Genomic DNA, 19,293 nt, shown 5'->3' with positions numbered 1-19,293 from the left:
CCCACCCCCACTCCGGCCTATCACCCTCACCTTGACCTCCTTCCACCTATCGCATTTCCAACGCCCCTCCCCCAAGTCCCTCCTCCCTACCTTTTATCTTAGCCTGCTGGACGTACTTTCCTCATTCCTGAAGAAGGGCTCATGCCCGAAACGTTGATTCTCCTGCTCCTTGGATACTGCCTGACCTGCTGTGCTTTTCCAGCAACACATTTTCAGCTCTATTCATGTACCTGTCCAAATGTCTTTTAAATGTTGTAACTGTACCTACATCTACTACTTCCTCTGGCAGTTCATTTCACGTACAAACCACCCTCTGTGTGAAAAGGTTGCTCTCAGGTCCCTTATAAATCTTCTTCCTCTCACCTTAAAAATATACCTTCTAGTTCTGAACTCCCCTATTTGAGGGAAAAGACCTTTGCTTTTCACCTTATCTGTACCTAACATGATTTTATAAACCTCTCTATCAATGTCCTATCCTCCAGTGAAAAAGTCCCAGCCTGTTCACCTCTCCTTATAACTCAAACCCTCCACTCCCAGCACCACCCTTGTAAATCTTTTCTGTGCCCTCTCCAGTTTAATACTATCTTTCCTGTACAGAATTGGAGAAGGAGAAAAAGGGAGGCTTATGGCAGGTAGTGAAGGCTCAAAAGTGCAGAAGGCCTACAGGAGTATAGAATTTGCAAAATGAAACTTAAAAAGGAAATTAAGATAGCAAAAAGGGGGCATGAAAGAATAATAGCAGGCAAAATAAAGGAAAATCCTGAGTTATTTTAAAAATGCATAATGAGCACTTAAAGAGCACAGTGATTATTCATGTGTGGAACCAGAGGATGTAGGTAGAGTTCTAAATAAATATTGTCAGTATTCACTAGTGATGTGGGTATAGAATTCGTGGAGAAGGACTGTGATAAAATTAAAGAAATTAGCCGAGACAGAGAGCAGGCTTTAAAGTAAATAAAACTCCAGGGCCAAATGAAATGTCTCCCAGGCTGTTAAGTAAGGCAAGGGAGGAAATTGAAAAGGCATTGGTAATAATTTTCAGTTCCTCCCTGGCCACAGAGGAGCTGCCAGACGACAGTTTTGTAATACCATTTTTCAAGAAGAGAGCAAGGCATAAACTAGGAAACCATAGGCCAGTCAGTCTAACCTCGCTGGTGAGGAAACTGTTGAAAGCAATTCTGAAGGACAGAATTAATTGGAGAGGCTGGCACCAATTAAGAACAGTAAACAGGGTTTTGTTAAGGTAAGGTCATATCTGGTAATGTGATTGAGTTTTTCTAAGAGGTGTGCAAACAAAGACAATACCTTTGACATAGTCTCCTTGGACTTCAGCAAGGTGTCTGCTGAAGTCCCAGATGGCAAACTGATATCGCAGGTGAGAGCCCATGGGATTTGAGGAAAGTTGGCAAATTATATGCTGAATTGACTGAGTGGCAGAAAGCAAAGGATGGTGTCGAGTGGTGTTTTTGTGACTGGAATTCTGTGTCCATTGGGATTCCACAGAGGTCAACGTTGGCACCTTTATGGTTTATATAAATGTTTTATATAATAATTAATGATTTATATGATTATCATGATTGGTTTATGTCTGTAGGAGGGATGATAAGTAAGTTCATGGATCTTATGAAAATTGGCAGGATGGGAATTGGTAAGGAGGCTAGCCTGAGATTACAGGAGGATATTAATGGACTGGTCAGATGGGCTGATCAATGGCAAATGGGTGCCAATTAGGATCACTGTGAGACCATACACTTGGGCAGGACAAACAAGGCAAGAGAAGACATCATGAACGGTGGGAGCACTTGAGCATCACATTCACTGGTCTGTTAAGGTAGCAGGACAGGTACAAAACGTAGTTACAAATGCATGTGGTATACTTGTCTTTATTAGCTGAGGCATAGAGTTTAAGAGCAGGGAGGTTATGTTGGAACTGTATAAAATGTTGGTTAGGCCATAGCAAGAGCATTGGATGGAGATCTGGAATCCAAGTTCCAGGCGGAATGTGAGTGCAATGGAAAAGGTGCAGAGACGATTTATCAAGCGATTGCCTGGGCTGGGGAGGTCTAGTTTTAGAAGGAGACATGGGCCAGGTAGCTTCCGCTCTGATGAAGAGACATCTAGATTTGAAATGTTAGCTTGCTTTCTCTCCATGGATGTTGCCTGACCCACTATGATCTCCAGCACTTTTTGTTTTCAGTACAGATTGCAGCATCTGCAGTAATTTGGGCTCGTACATTGACAGACTGGGGTTGTTTTCATTGGAGCAGAAGAGATGAAGATAGGACATGATTGAGATGTATAAAATTATGGGGATCTTAGATAGGATAGACAGGAAGAAACTTTTCTGCTTAATGGAGGGATCGATGACCAGAGGGCAGAGATTTAAGGAAAGGAGCAGGGAGTTTAGAGGGAATGTGAGGAAAAATGTTTTTACCCAGGGATTGTGGGAATCTGGGACTTTCTGCCTGTAAGGGTGGTAGAGGCAGAAACTCTCTTAAAAATTTATGAAGTATTTAGATGTACTCAGCAATGCCAAGACAAATAAGGCTATGGGTCAAGAAATGCAAAATAGGATTAGAATAGTTAGTTGCTTGTTTTTGATGAATGTAGACTTGATGGGCTGAAGACCATTGCTGTGCTGTAGGCGTCTATGATTCTATGACAATTGTAATATAGAAAACACAGAGTAATTTGTACAGAGATAATTCCCACAACAACAATGATAATTATCAGGTAGCCTGTGTGAGAAGACAGTGCTGATTAGTAGAGTTGTTGTCATAGAGAATGCATCAGTTGTTGATAATTGAATTTATTCACAAGCTTTGTTTAAATTTTAAAGCCAGGCAGGTTAACTGTGATTGCCCTGAGAAATGAACCAGACAATGGATGACATCCTTTTGCGAAGTTAAAACAGCACAATAAAGGATATGCACTTTCCACATGGAAAGAATACAGCCCTATGTATGTATGTATAATGATTTGGAGATGCCGGTGTTGGACCGGGGTGTACAAAGTTAAAAATCACAAAACACCAGTTTATAGTCTAACAAGCTTAATTGGAAGCACTAGCTTTCGGAGCGCTGCTCCTTCATCAGGTGGTTGTAGGAGCAGCGCTCTGAAAGCTAGTGCTTCCAATTAAACCTGTTGGACTACAAACTGGTGTTCTGTGATTTTTAACTATGTATTAATAGAATGTAACTTCCAGTGTGCTCAGTGCCTCACACCGTGGGCCTGCTAAATTGGTTGCCAGCATAATTCTTTGCACATCGAGGAATATTTAGCCAATGTTGTAAAATCACGCCACATGTTGGACACTATGTTTTGAATTTGCAAGCATCAGCTTGTTATGTATGGTCAGAGCCTTGCTGATTGCTGACTGAATTTCTTCAAGGGTGAGAATGTGCATATCCTGGGTGCACTTATATTAAGGCACAGGGCCCTGTTTTTATTAGGCTGAAAGAAAACATGTACAAACACCGTGCCTGTTTCAATTCAACAAAATAGGTGAAAGCCAATCTCTGGTTCATTTCCGAGGGCAATGCCTTGCTCAATCAGAGTCAATCTAGTTTAATATTTAAACAAAACTGGCAGTCAATTATTAGTCATCATCTGTTGGCACATTTTCCATTGGAACACCTATACCAGTCAAAGTCCACTTTCCAACCATCAGCACTCCCCTCTCTCTGTTAGTTTCACTTTACACTCGCATTTCTTGTGAAATGTCCTGATGAGTGCAAGATGAAGAACTTACACAAATTGGGCTTTTTTTAAATCAATGCTCAAGTTCTGTATGACCAAATAACCAATTATCAATATCTCTGTAAATTTGTGTTTGCACAGTGGTTAGCACTGCTGCCTCACAGCGCCAGAGACCTGGGTTCAATTCCCGCCTCAGGCGACTGACTGTGTGGAGTTTGCACATTCTCCCCGTGTCTGCGTGGGTTTCCTCCAGGTGCTCCAGTTTCCTCCCACTGTCCAAAGATGTGCAGGTCAGGTGAATTGGCCATGCTAAATTCCCCGTAATGTTAGGTAAGGGGTAAATGTAGGGGTATGGGTGGGTTTCGCTTTGGCGGGTCGGTGTGGACTTGTTGGGCCGAAGGGCCTGTTTCCACACTGTAATCTAATCTAATCTAGTCTAATCTATCCTGCTGAAAATGGCACCTTTCTTTGTGTTATTGGAACTTGAATATGTGCTTTTCTGTTTCATTATTTAGGTTGCTTGTAATTAGCTGAACCCCAAACATGGACTTTTTTGGTGCAACTCATCACTTCTTGCTAATTAAGAATTCCTGACTCTTCTCTGTCTCCTTCCACTCTGCCAATTCGCAAACTAGTTCAATGAGTTGCCTTTACTTCAATGAGCTTTAACTTTAGTTAATAGTCTGTTATGAAGGACTTTATCAAATATGAAAAGTTCATATCAGTGACATTCATAGACATTGCCCAAAACTAAAGCTACCTTCTCAAAACAATTCAGTCAGTTTCATTGATATGATCGATCATGCATAAATCCACTGATCAGCTGAAAAGTGTTCAATACTTTCAGCCTTAATGACAGCTTCTAATAATTTCTTGAACATAAATGTTAGGTCAAAACTGCTGTATATTCCCTTTGTTTCCTTGTGTCACCTTCCTTCATTTCTGAAGTGACCTGCAATTTTCTAATCTGAAACAGTGTTTACTGAAAAGAGAAAACTGGATGATTATGGTTAGGGCACCCACTGTGTTCACATCTGTCTCTTTTAAAACCAATGGGATGGTATTTCTTTGACTCTGGAGGTTTGTCACTGTTCAGTGCTATTAATTTCACTATTCCTGTTTTTTTGCTTATGCTGATATTGTTGAGTTCCTTTTTCAATAAAAAAAATTTAAGATGTCTAGCATGCTGTCCTCCTCCGTTTCTGTGAATACTGCACCATGCAATTATTCAGCTTGACCGCTACTTTCCCATTTTGTGGATGGTATCACTGTTATTAGTCCTGAGGAGCTCACATTGCTTCCCACTGCCTTTTTCTCCTAAAGTAATTGTATATGGATTTGTTATGATTTTAATACCCCTTTCCAATGTCTTTTCATGCTCCATTTTTGGTGCTCCATCTGTTTTGTCAGCCTTCACTATTCTTTGTTTCCTTTTTTCCCCAAGATCTATGCTGTTTTGTCTTTTGCATATGAGAAATTCCTGTTCAGGTAGACAGTTTGAGAGACGTTAAAAGTAAGGACTCTAAGAATGAGCTATTCACCCATAAGCTATTCACGAATAAGAAAATTTGAAGGAGCATGTTCAAAAATGGTGAGGATGTAAAGCATATTGCTACAGAAAGGAGACTAACAGCTTCATTTAAGAGGAAGCTAGGTAAGTAGAGAGAAACAGAAGGATATATTAACAGATTGCAAACATCTAAAATGAAAATTGGATTGAGTGGAGCAAAAACATGGATGGTTGGATTTAATATTCTGTTTCCATGCTAGAAATTCAATGTCTCCTTGTATGTGTTACTGACTTCAGTAAAGTGTGAAGAGGGGCTGGAGAAAAAGTTAGAAGGGCCTTAATCTAGGGTCATGTTGAGAGATTTCAGCAATACACTACAGCAACAGACTAGTTCTCAAGCAACTTTTATTACAGAGTATGAAACTCAAGACTACAATCTGTGGAGTAATGTCTTCATTAGCAGAAGCTTTTTTTTAGTCAAATGGTGACTTTCTGTTGTAAGATTTGACTTGCACAATTTAAAAAAAAATACTTACCGGTCAGCAAATAATTCATGTCAGGAGCTGCTTTCAACTTTGCAACTTTGTTTGTTTTTCAGATAAATTAGAGCATGGAGTCAGAGTTTTCTAATTCCAAGTGTCCATTTGGTCCATAGTGCTTGTGCTATCTCTGCAAGAGCAATTTTAGCTTGTTTCACTCTTCTACCTTTTCAACAGAGCACTGCAGTTTTATTACCTTTCAATTGCTACTCTGCTCCTTTCAGCTCATATTTCTTTCATCAGTCTAACGTCTGGGTTCCATGTTATCTTTAGTTACTTAATAGACATTTATGTCCATCCATTGAATCAAGCAATCTCTTTACAAATAATGAATATTTAAATCAATGCACACTTTTAAAAAATCCTCCCAAAATCTAGGCTGAGGTTCAACTGTTTCATTTTCTCCTTTTTCTTCCCCATGTTGACACGGTGTGGGCATATTGCTTTTTGACGATCATCATGTCATCCATCAACTTTTTAGGGGGTTTTATAGCTCAATATTCTTTCCATTGAGAACATTTATCTGGCCACTGACACCAATACAGTTATTTTTGCACTCAACAGTTCCTGTTATGGGACTTAAGCCCAGGCCTTTCAGCTGAGAATCTGTTGAGTTCTACCAGCTCCTGTAGGTTTAACCCCCCTTGCAACATCACTAGAACAGGCCATTATTACCTTATTGGTGTAAGGTACTTTTATTGGCTATAAGGTGCTTTGGAATATCCTGAGGCCACAGAAAACATATATACATGCAAGACTATCATTTTATGCGTTTCCCTATTAACACTGGACTTGGAAATGTATCTGTACCTGGACGTACATGAGGTACCAACTGACTCTGGGATAACGATTGGATGTTACTTTACAATTATAGGTCAAGTCTGACAAGTTTGAATGTAAAGTAAAACCCCCTCAACTTTCTCTAACATTGTGCCTGAACCGCAATTTTTGTTTGTACTGATCGAAGTATGTTCAGTTTTTCAAATCAGTTGACAAAATAAAGCTGCAATGAGACAAACTGCCTCAGAATTTTTAATAAGCTTTCTGCATCTTTATGAAGTTGTGTTTCACAAGATCAGTCTTGGTGTGACCCCCAATTTAATACCTCAGAGGTGACCGCAGGATGAAGGTTTAGCAGATTGAGGATTGCTGGGTGGGATTGGCCTAGGGGCGACACGGCTGTCTCACAGCACCAGGGTCCCAGGTTCGATTCCAGCCTCGAGTGACTGTGCAAACTCCACACAGACATTCTCCCTGTGTCTGCGTGGGTTTCCTCCGGGTGCTCCTGTTTCCTCCCACAGTCCAAAGATGTACAGGTCAGGTGAATTGGCCATGCTAAATTGCCCATAGTGTTCGGTGCATTAGTCAGAGGGAAATGGGTCTGGGTGGATTGCTCTTTAGAGGGTCGGTGTGGACTGCTTGCGTCGAAGGGCTTGTTTCCACACTGTAGGTAATCTAATCTAATCATCAGCTGGGTGGGGGATGGGCTGCAAAATGTAAGTGTTTAAACTGCAGGGTTTTTTCCCCAAAATAGTCCTTCTCATGGGTGATTGATTTATGGCAGCAATTAGGACTCTCCTATCAATCCTTTAGCAATGCCCATCATCAAGAAAAGATCATGAGATTTTAAAGAGGTCTTTCACCTGTTAATGCTCAGTCCAAACTCTACAGCAACCATTGCTGCCTTGTAGTTTGTGAACCAAGGGGGTCATAAGGTGAGATTTTTAGTTCACAAATTGCACGGCCACATGGTTGCTGTAGAGTTTGGACTGAGCACTAACAGGCGAAAGGCACCTTTAAAGTCCAATGCCCCACAATTTGGATAGTCCTGTTTAAACTAAGAAAGCACTTGTTGACATTGCTGTGTTTTGTGCATATTTTTGTGTGATTTAAATTCCTCAAAGACCTTACTGGGCAAGGTTCAGTCTACCATGAAAGAACACAAAGAACTGCAGACATTGGAGATCTGAAATAGACTGAAACAGAAATTTCAACAGGTCTGGCAGCATCTGTGGAGAGATGTTCACTCTGGTTTGTCCAGCAATTTCTGTTCTTGTTTGTTCCAGTGTATCTTGCTTGACTGACAAGCCCATGAATGATGATAGCCAAGAAGATATCTTCTCTGATGAAAACTTTTAGCAAACTATTCTTTTATTTTCAGGTAAAGCAGGTGGAATCAGGCACCATCAGTTTTCATTTCTCATGCCGTTCGGATAAGCATGCAGACAGCAATGCTGAGCTGAGTGATTCGACAAAATCAGGTGGAGCGCTAGGTTCGCAAAATTCTTCATTCCGTAAGTTACCTGCAAGCTGCTGTAGAAGCAGTGGTATTGTGGGTGTTTTGAATAAAGCAATAATTAGCAATTTGTGTTTATCTGTGCAGTCCAAGTCATGAAATGCATTTTTCCTAACCTGGGCATTCATTAGATTGTACAATTTTGAAAGAAGGATTTCAAATCTCTTTTACTAACTGGAAAAATGAAATATATTCAACATTTTATGTTTTAAAAAAGTTCTAGTTCAGGTAGAGTGGAGTGTTAATGAGCATCATATCTATTCAGGTTAAATACTTTTAGGAGGGTATATCAGTGAAAAAATTGTGTTACATTCCAGATTTGAACATGTAATCCAGATTGACACTTCTCTATTGGGTACTGCTAGGGCAGTGCACTGTCATAGGCTTGTTTTTTTTAATGGCATGTTAATCAAAATCCCAGTTTACCTGTTGTTGCAGAGAGAAGAGATCTTGTGGCATTGCTGAAATGGGAATAGGGAGCTTTTCCATATTTATTCCTCTGCTAGAATCATCAGAAAGAGATTAAGGAAACTGGGCCTGTCATTTTATTCATTTTGTAATTTTCTCCCCTGCTTTGCTGATGATACACAGTGAGTTTCCCAAGAGCTAGCAAGCTTACATTGGCCAAATGGTCATTCTTTATGTGGATGTCAGGAAATTAATTGAATATATGCAGGGCATTAACAATGCTTGATCTTCCCTTTGTCCAATGTATTTTAAGTAATAAGAAGAGAAAGATTAAATGAACTATTCAACCCTCAAGGTGATCAACCCCTGGCCTGAAAGAGTGCGAGAGATGTTAGAGGCATCATTGCACATATTTAACATTAATTTGTAAAACGGTGGATTTACAATGTTATATCTCTATTGAAGAAGGGAGATAAAAGGTGCTTGAAGAATTGGAGACCATTATAGAGTTCTTACTACGTTAGAACATTAGAACATTACAGCACAGTACAGGCCCTTCGGCCCTCAATGTTGCGCCGATCTGTGAAACCAGTCTAAAACTCATCTAACCTATGTTATTCCATTTTCATCCATATGTCTATCCAATGACCATTTATATGCCCTTAACCTTGGTGAGTCTACTGCTGTTGCAGGCAGGCCGTTCCACCCCCCTCCTACACTCTGAGTAAAGAAACTACCTTTGACGTCTGTCTTATATCTATCATCTCTCAATTTAAAGCTATGTCCCCTCATGCTCGCCATCACCTTCTGAGGAAAAAGGCTCTCACTGTCCATATTACTCATATTGTATGCCTTTATTAAGTCACCTCTTAACCACCTTGTCTCGAATGGAAACAGCTTCAAGTCTCTCAGCCAGGCAACATCCTAGTAAATCTCCTCTGAACCCTTTCCAAAACTTCCACATCCTCTAATGCAGTGACCAGAACTGTACTCAATACTCTAAGTGCGGCCGCACCAGAGTTTTGTACAGCTACAGCATGACCTCATGGCTCCGAAACTCAATCCCTCTACTAATTAAAGGCTTCTTAGAAGTATGCCTGCTAAATAACCCTACCAACCTGGGCGGCAACTTTCAGGGATCTATATACATGGACAGTGAGAGCTCTATGCTCATCTACACTAACAGGAATCTTACTCGGACATTCAGCATCGGACCTTCGGGTGACCATCCTCCAAGGTGGACTTCGGGACAGGCGGCAGAGAAAAGTGGCCGAGCAGAAGCTGATAGCTCCGTTCAGTACCTATAGGGAGGGCCTCAACCGGGACCTTGGGTTCATGTCACATTATCGGTGACCACCATTGCACTATACACACATACAGATACTCCTACACACACACACACTCTCACACACACACAGGCACTCCTATACACACATACACACGGACACACATGCACACAGACACCCACACATACCCTTACAGACACACACACTCCCACACTCTCACATGCACCCCCTCACAGACTTAAGACACTCTGCACTCACTACACACACAACCCCCAACCCAGACAGACACGCACACACAGACAAAGACCCACATGCACACATATATTTTGTGGGGTGAATTTGTACTTGCAGGGTTATATTGTACTATGCTCAAAAACTGCATGCATTCATGTAGAACTCTGAGCTCAAAAACTGCATGAATTTATGTAAAACTCGGTTATATCACTGTTTAGATTAGAATCAATCTAAACATCATGGCATAGACAGAGAACACAGAGGGCCAACACCTTCAACATACTATCTAGCTATCACCATTGTTAACAGCTAACCCGAGAATGCAACTTTTTTAAAAAAAAGGTTTTGTGATTTACACATGAAAGAAGTGAAACTATCACGATATTCTAACAGATGAAAGGCTTAACAGACAATCAATTTTTCAATGTACAATTTCAGTTACATCACACTGTAAATATTTGCTATAAATTCTGTGTGTTAGGATTGAGCCCTTCACTATCACCTGATGAAGGAGCGTCGCTCCGAAAGCTAGTGTGCTTTCAATTAAACCTGTTGGACTATAACCTGGTGTTGTGTGATTTTTAAGAACTTACCATTAGCCCAGTACTCTGCATTCCTGTTACTCCTTCCAAAATGATCACCTCACGCTTTTCCACATTAAACTCCAGTTGCCACCTCTCAGCCCAGCTCTGCAGCTTATCTATGTCACTTTGTAACCTACAACATCCTTGGGCACTATCTACAACTGTACCAACCTTAGTGTTGTCTGCAAATTTACTAACACATCCTTCTACGCCCTCCTCCAGGTCATTTATAGAAATGACAAACAGCAGTGGCCCCAAAACAGATCCTTGCAGTAACCACAAGTAACTGAACTCCAGGATGAACATTTCCCATCAGCCACTACCCTCTGTCTTCTCTTAGCGAGCCAATTTCTGATCCAAACCACTAAATCACTTCAGTCCCATGCCTCTGTATTTTGTGCAACAGCCTACCATGGGGAACCTTACCAAACACCTTACAAAAATCCAAATACACCACATCAACGGCTTTAACCTTAACCACCTGTTTGGTCACCTTCTCAAAGAACTCAGTAAGACCTGTGAGACATGACCTCCCCTTCACAATACTGTGTTGACTATCCCTAATCAAATTATTCCTTTCTAGATTATTATAAATCCCATTTCTTATAACCTTTTCCAATATTTTACCCACAACCGAAGTAAGGCTCACTGGTCTATAATTACCGAGGTTGTCTCTATCCCCTTCTTGAACAAGGTAACAACATTAGCTATCCTTCAGCCTTCTGGCACTATTCCTGTAGCCAATGATGATGTAAAGATCAAAGCCAAAGGCTCTGCAATCTCCTCCCTGGCTTCCCAGGGAATCCTAGGATAAATCCCATTCGGCCAGGGGACTTATCTATCTTCACACTTTCCAGAATTGTTAACATCTTCTCCTTGTGAACCTCAATATCCTCTAGTCTAGTAGCCTTTATCTCAGTATTCTCCTCAACAACAGTGTCTTTTTCCAGTGTGAATACTGATGAAAAATATTCATTTAGTGCTTCCCCTATCTCTTCTTACTCCATGCATAACTTCCCACTACTATCCTTGATTGGGTGTAATCTTACTCTCGTTCTTTTATTCTTAATATACTGATAGAAAGCCTTAGGTTTTAAATGATCCTATCCGCCAATGTCTTCTCAAGTTCCCTCCTGTCTCTCCTTAGCGCTCTCTTTAGATCTAGATGAGATAAATAATAGATCTGGAAACTGAAAGCATACTCGCAAATAGGTACCATGAATTTTAACTGCTGAAAATGTGTTGCTGGAAAAGCGCAGCAGGTCAGGCAGCATACACGGAACAGGAGAATCGTCGTTTCGGGCATAAGCCCGAAGAAGGGCTTATGCCCGAAACGTCGATTCTCCTGTTCCTTGGATGCTGCCTGACCTGCTGCGCTTTTCCAGCAACACATTTTCAGCTCTGATCTCCAGCATCTGCAGTCCTCACTTTCACCATGAATTTTAAGTCATGTTTCGCCAATGTCGCTGAATTCTTTGAAGAGGTAATAGAGAAAATAGACCAGGGTGATGTAATATATTTAATAAATCTAGATTTCATAAGGCCTTCAATAGATCCCATGTAATAGACTAATTAATATGTTCATGAATGATTGAAGATGGTGCGACACCTTGTGAGCTCCTTCCAGCAGATTTAACTCTAACATTTCTTATATCTGTACTTCTTTGCTTACTATGATCTGCTTGTACTGCTTGTAAACAAAGCTTTTCACTGTACCTCGTTACATGCAACAATAATTCAATTGGAGCATATGGAGTTGGGGGACAAGTTACAAAATGGGTAGAAGCCTGGCGTAAAGACCAAAAGCAGAGTCAGGATTAAGGAGAGCTGTCAGAGGGGCAGAATGTCAGAAGTGAGTGCCACAAGGGTTAGCACTGGGCCAATTCCTGTTCACAACTTATATTAAGAATTTAGACTTTAGAATCAAAACATGGGCTGAATTTTCACTCTCAGCCTGCAGAGATTGTTCCTGACTCTGTTAAGGCCTAGGCCAGACCACACAAAACATTCTTAAGCAGGCAGCCCAGACCATAACTTTGCAATTTGTTTTGGTAAGTGTACAATGGAAGTTACCCAGGGTAAGTTAGCGAGATAGACTACTAGGTTTTAAAACGGACAAACATTTATTCACAAAATTACGCAATGAAATACAAAGAACACAACAAACAACCCCTATAGAATTCAGTCTATCCAAACTAGACTTAATTATGTTGTTCCAAATATACACAACAGTCCCAATAAGCAAACCTCCTTAAAGAAACAGTAAAAAAAATGGAACAAATGCTTACAGGTTGAAGTTAGAAGGGCAAAAGGAGAGGGAGAGTTCATTTTCACACAGCTCACTGTTGAACTTCTAACTAGTTCTGAACTGAACTGCTCAGCTAGAGAGCTGACCACTGCCCTTTCATTATACAGGTCACTTCTAAAACATGACCACTTTGGTCTGAAGTCTCATTTGTTTACATAAAAATAAAAAGGTCTCTTAATACCATTTAATCTCTGTACCAAGCCAGTCTAATCAGAACCAGGAGATGTTTGTGACCTCTCTGGAAAAAAGCAAGGACACAGTATCCTTGAGAAAAGGGACAGCTTTTAGAAAAAAGGGACCAGCTTTATGACAGCTCTACGAACCTAATTCAGGAGAAAGTGAAAGACTTGGATGTTCTGATTTTCATCCTAGGAATGAGTTGCAGGGGTGGGGGTGCAGCAGGTATTAACAGGAGTAGGTGCCACTGTCCCTGGAAAGAGTGCAATGACAGTCACAGGGGTGCATGGTGTGAAGGCAGACTGTTTAAACAGGCCTTCCTCACCACTCTGGCTCCTCTTATCATCAATTTTACAAAAAGAAAATGGCGTTTCCTCCAACCTCTTCAGCAAATCTGCCGTTTGTGACACCTCCTCACGTTGCTTTGTCATGAGCTATCTGTCCCACTCACTGTCTCCCACCCCCTGACTTTTCCCTCTCTCCTAATTGGTAGATTCTGATCCCCCCCACCCTACCATCTGTCTACCAGTTTTGATCTTTGTGTTTTGCCATTAAGTGCCCCCAGGTTGAGGCCTTTTGCTCTTTGTTTCCCTCGCAACAGTCAGCTGCCAATCTGCCCAGCTGCTGGGAGGAAAATGGGGAAAACAATAGTAGTATGATTAAATTAGTATTTCCAGGATTTTCAGGTTTCAGTAACTTGATCACAACTGTACCATGAACCTGCTTCTCTATAAACATCAGGGTCTAAAGGTGGCAACTGTAAAAATATGCTGATGCGAAACCAGTGTGCATCTTTTAATGTCATGGATGGGATTAGCTCTATTATCTTTTAATTATGATACCTTTCCATTTCATAAAGCTTTTTGGAAAATCCAAGTAGAGTTGTGAATATATGTATATGTCAGTCCTTTCAGGTGGCACCCGTCTCTGTAAAAAGAGAAAATAAAACTTGTATTTGGCTACTTTGCAAGCAGCTTTTAAGTAACTTGGTTAAACTTATTGTAGGTTCAGTGAAACCTCTTGCTCTGGGCTAACCAATGTATCTTGTTTTTGGTTTCAGTCATGCTCTGTGCTGTCGAAACAAACATTAATATTGCAATGTACAAGTCTCAGACATAAGGAATAACATTATTATTCTACTAATAGTCTTACACATCTTATATGAATGCCTAAATCCCAATTGTATATTGAAGCGAAAATAACGCTGATTGTTTTAGTCTTATTGTCCCCTTTCCCCATCCCTATTTTCTACTTTCCGTTAATTGACTTTTTTTTAACCTTGTCTTCTGCTCGCCTAGCTATCATAACTCGTTTACCTTGTCCTGCTGTTTAAAGCTTTAAATGTTTCAGTTACCTTTACTTTGATGAATGCCAGAAGATTGCTGTCTCGGGAATTTCAGTGGCTGAAAATTAGTTTTAAAAGGCAATTTGCCATCTTGTCTAAAAGATCCTAGAGGGTGTACACTGACAGGGTTGCATCCTGGTCATAATGGATAATGTTTTTAATGTGAGAATTCAGACCCTCACCAGCAAACATTGCTGCAGCCCCTGCACTTTGTCATACCCACAATGTCCAATTCCTCTGTGATGATTGGTCTTTTTTGAAAATTAACTTGTTCCAGTTTGGAGTGCATCTGTTGTTTTTTAATTTGGGCCATCGTGGTTGAATTGTTAAAGGAACATTCTCCTTCCTCCAGTCCGAATGTAGTGATTTGATAGGGGTCCCCTGTGAGATGAGATTGACTTGTGGAGTTAGGTTGTCAGGGAAAATTGAATTTTCAGGCATTTGGTGAGACATGGTTTATTGCGCAGAGCTGATTCCTTTCATCACAAGCACAATGTACAATTGGTTATTTCTGAATAAAAGCAATATTCCCTTTCCACTTGTTAGAAATCATTCTACCTCCCATTTAACGTTTAAAGCAATGACCTTGTCTGTTATGTTGCATATTTTGGGAAGTGAATCCCTTCCCCATTTTGACTTATCAGTGGGACAAGAGAAAAATTATCATGGGAAAATCGGGAAAGACCTGTTTCTGCCTGTCTTCCCTCATTCCTTTGCAACCCACAGTTCCCTTGTCCTTTTTGAGATGGTATGTGGTGTGGACGAGTCATGGAGTGGAGGGATGATGGATTGTGAAGCTGAGAGCTAGAGAACCTAATCGCTTCTAAAACCACCAGGACCAAGACTCAGGACTGGGGCAGGCCTTCTAACCAGCCAGCTCAGAATATGTTTCCCATCCCAACCCTCTTAAGGTGACCTAAGATTTGCTTCTAGGGTTGGCATGTCCAGCTGCATTCCCCCACTCTATTTCCTTGGAAGGAAATCTGGGTGTAAAGTCTTATGTTAAACCAAGGGATCAGCAGAGGGTCTGCTGAGTTTGATAATTTCCTGACTCAAATGACCTGTCTTGTTTGGAAGCACTTGATTATTGGAGTCTGCAGGGGTCAATGACTTAGATGTTTTTACGGTATAGTAGTAGTGCCCCTACCTCTGGGTCAGGTGGCCCAGGTTTCTTCAGAAATGTGTTTGAACAGCTTGATTAAAATAACTAGCTGAGTGGAGGCATGCTGGCTAAATTTGTAGAAGACATAAAGCTCCATATGAAAGTGTGTTATTGTGAAGCCACAAGGTGGTTGCAGCTAGATAGGTAGGTTGAGTGAGTGGGCAAACAGCTTGACAGATGGAGTATAATCTGTGTTAAATGTCAAATTGTTCACTTTGACATTTAAAATGAGAAAAGAGCTATATAGCACCTGCAGAACTTTGAGGTGTAGAGGTGTCTAGATGTTCGAGTGCATAAGTCACAATAATTTAGAATGCAGGTACAGCAAATAATTGAGAAGGCTAATGGGATGCTGTCCTTTAGTACGAGAGAAATTGAACATGTAAATACGGATGCTATCCTTCAGTTATACAGCACTTTGGTGAGACTACATGTTAAATACTGTGCACGGATTTGGTCTCATTGTTTATGGAAGGATATAAATATGTTGGAGGTGGTTTGGAGGAGATTTACTAAATTGATACTGGAATGAGTGGATTGTCTTTTGAAGAAGGATTGAACAGACTGGGTTTGTTGTCTCTGGAGTCTAGAACAGCAAGTGGTGACTGAATTGAAGTGTATAAGTTTCTGAACCATCTTGACAAGGTAGAGGTGGAAATGATGTTACTTCTTGTGGGTGAGTCTACACCAAGGGAAGGGTTTAAAATTAAGGGTTACACTTTCAGGACCGAGGTAAAGAGAATTCTTTATCCCTGAGAGTTGTACAACTTTGAAGCACACTGCTTCAAAAAATGTCTGAAGTGGGATCATTGAGTATTTTTAAGGTGAAGTTAGATAGATTTTTGTTAGACATGTGATCACTGGCTCATGTTATGAATGTTTAGATGTGGACAGGAGAGATTTCAATGGACTGCTGATGAAGGGCTTTTGCCCGAAATGTCGATTTTACTGCTCCTCGGATGCTGCCTGAACTGCTGTGCTTTTCCAGCACCACTAATCCAGAACGCAAAATATTAAAGAATAGTGATTTGGCATTCACGGTTGAAGCCTCACAAATCAGCAATAGCCACTTGGGGGGGTGGGGGGGATTATTGAAGAGTTCCCAACTCTTAAGAAATTGTTTTTAAAGGAAGGATCAGCAAGGAATAGTGAAAGAAAAATGAAGTGTAAATCTTTTCGAAGTGAAGTTGAAAAGTAACTTGGACACTCAAAAGTATCATGGTAAGTTCAAACTCAGTTGATGTGGGATTGATTATTAATTTTAAAAATGAGATTGACAGACGTTTTGTAATCCAAAAATAGTAAGGGATGTGGGCCAGAGGAAAGTATATGGAGTTAGGTTGCAGATGAACAATGAACTCATTGACAACTAGAGTATGTTTGGAGATAAATAGCTTCCTCTTGTTCCTTGCCTCCTAACAGAGATTTTGTCCCTAGTCTATTGACACTTTGAGGTAATGCCAGAGCTGACGTTTCGAGTCTAACTGACCCTTTGTCAAAGCTTTGACAAAGGGTCAGTTAGACTCGAAACGTCAACTCTTTTCTCTCCTTACAGATACTGCCAGACCTGCTGAGATTTTCCAGCATTTTCTCTCTTGAATCTGACAGTATTTGGCAGAACGCATGTCTGGTGAGGGCCAAAGTCTTTGTTTGTAATTCCTCAGAAAAAGTAATCATTCAACATGCTTTCGAATGGTCTCAATGGATATGGAACAGCACCAAATAAGGAGTATGTATCTGCAGGTGATAAGAGGTTACATATTATTTGCTGTGTCTTTAGGACACTTAACGAGTGATGGCTACCGATGTGTTCTTGTCCTTTTGCTTTTGTGGAGCTCCCAAATGATTGAGCATGTGTTTTCTATCTTTAGGCAGAAAAACCCCTGACGCTTCAAAATATCCACCTGAGCAAATGGTGAGTACACTTTTAGATTAATTTTTGAAACCTTTTATTTCCTTCATTCCCCTACAAGTTCTAAATTCTGGAAACTCGTTCTGTCCATAAACCATTTTCCGTTGTAGCTAGACGTCTATCTGGCTGAGAAAAAACCCAAAGGGTCACCAGTTCAAATTCCACATTGTAAAATGAAATTGAATAATTTATATTTTGTAAAGTATGGGGCTGATGTGATACAGTGACAAAGCAAGCTGCTGTGTGTCGGTTGGATACACTTGGTGTCAAATCAACTACGGTTTTTAATCTTCAGTCTACCCTGAGCTCTTTCAAGCACTGTTCATGCCATCCTAAGTGCAGTATCTCTCATTTCTGTTCACTGTGTCTCACTATCAGTTACCTGCTGATCCCATTCCAGGGTATAACCTGAATCTGGAGAGTATTTTGTACAAAAGGTAAACAAAAAGGCGAATGTGAAGTTGCCCTTTGCCGGAAGGCAGGTGTGGAATCCAAACTGGTGGAAGTTATATTATAGTCATACACACCTCTGGTGACATTTTATGTAGACTGGATTCATTCTGAGCATCGCAGGTCAGAAAAGGTATATTGGAGGATGTGTAGCGCTGTTTCACTGGAATAGCACCAAGTCTGAAAGGTTGAGTTACTCTGACAGGTGGCATATGCATTCACTTCAGTTTTGAAGATGAGGGATTGATTAAATTGGGATATTGTGGGGAATATATACAAGCTGCCGCAGCCCTTTTTTTTGCAGTTTTGAGCTAGCAATGAATAGTCCAGAAATGAAGGCTGACCTTTTTAGGAGTGAAATTAGGAAGCACTTGTATGCAAACAGGACCATGAAAAATAAAGATCATGAAAAGTTTAAACTTTCCCGATCAATTGTGGCTTTTAAAACTGAGATGACAGATTTTTTTTTGCTATCAAAGTATGTTAAGAAATATAGGGCAAAGGCAAGTATATGGGGTTAGGTTGCATAGGAGCAATGAACTCATTGACAGCTGGAATATGCTTGAGAGAATAAATGACTGACTTTTTCTTTATTCTGATAAGAGATTTCCTCCCTCAACTATTGGCATGTAGAGATAATACCATATATTCCTCAGAATTTAAATGGCATACTTAGCCAGTACATGACTTGAATCTGATTTATAATGAAACTATTCTCTTTACTTGGCAGAAGTTTTGTCTAGTGAGGGCTTAAGCCTTCCCTTGTGACTACTGAGAGAAAGTCATCATTGAGAATGCTTACTGTATTGAGCTTATCCTCAATTTCAAGCCTACTGGTGTTTTAATGGGCTGCTCTTTTCCCTTGATTGGCGCATTGCTATAATGGTACAGGATGAGAGATCTGTAAATTAGAGAAGCATATTAGTCTTTGATATTCTTTGGTGTACTTCCCATCGTCAGTGTTCTGCTTGGTAGCTTCAACAGCAGACAAAGGGTGGTCTGTTGACAGGAGAAAAGTTTGATGAGCAAGGAATTGTACTGTGGACCACTAAGTCACAGAGTTGTCACGATGCAGGCAAAGGCTATTTTGCCCATTTTGAATGCACCAGGATCTGTGCATTTTAATGCAGTGCCAATTTTCAGCCCTTTCCCTGTAACCCTTCAGATTGTTTATTTTTAAATAATCATCCAGTTCCTTCTTGAAAGCCTAAATTGAACTTGCCTGCACCACACTTTGAGGCAATGGATTCCATCCCCTAGCTACTTGCTGAGTGAAAACTAAATTTTCTTAGCACAAAATTGCAATGTGTGCAAAACACTTTGAAACCATGCCCTCATGTTCTCAATTTGTATACAAGTAGGAAGAGTTTTTCTCTGTCCAGA

General features: G+C 40.5%; 1 protein-coding gene across 1 annotated transcript in view; it reads left to right on the top strand.

Annotated features, from left to right (window-relative positions):
* nphp4 (nephronophthisis 4) overlaps window positions 1-19,293 on the top strand; it is a 431,885-nt gene that overhangs the window by 270,276 nt on the left and 142,316 nt on the right. Inside the window, exons 10-11 of the mRNA XM_043675534.1 lie at window positions 7,910-8,042; window positions 17,420-17,463. Of these exons, the coding sequence (XP_043531469.1) occupies window positions 7,910-8,042; window positions 17,420-17,463 (177 nt within the window). The remainder of the gene's footprint in view (window positions 1-7,909; window positions 8,043-17,419; window positions 17,464-19,293) is intronic.

The sequence above is a fragment of the Chiloscyllium plagiosum genome, chromosome 34 (genome assembly GCF_004010195.1).
Source record: "Chiloscyllium plagiosum isolate BGI_BamShark_2017 chromosome 34, ASM401019v2, whole genome shotgun sequence".
Taxonomy (NCBI): domain Eukaryota; kingdom Metazoa; phylum Chordata; class Chondrichthyes; order Orectolobiformes; family Hemiscylliidae; genus Chiloscyllium; species Chiloscyllium plagiosum.
This window is presented reverse-complemented; position numbering and strand designations above follow the sequence as displayed.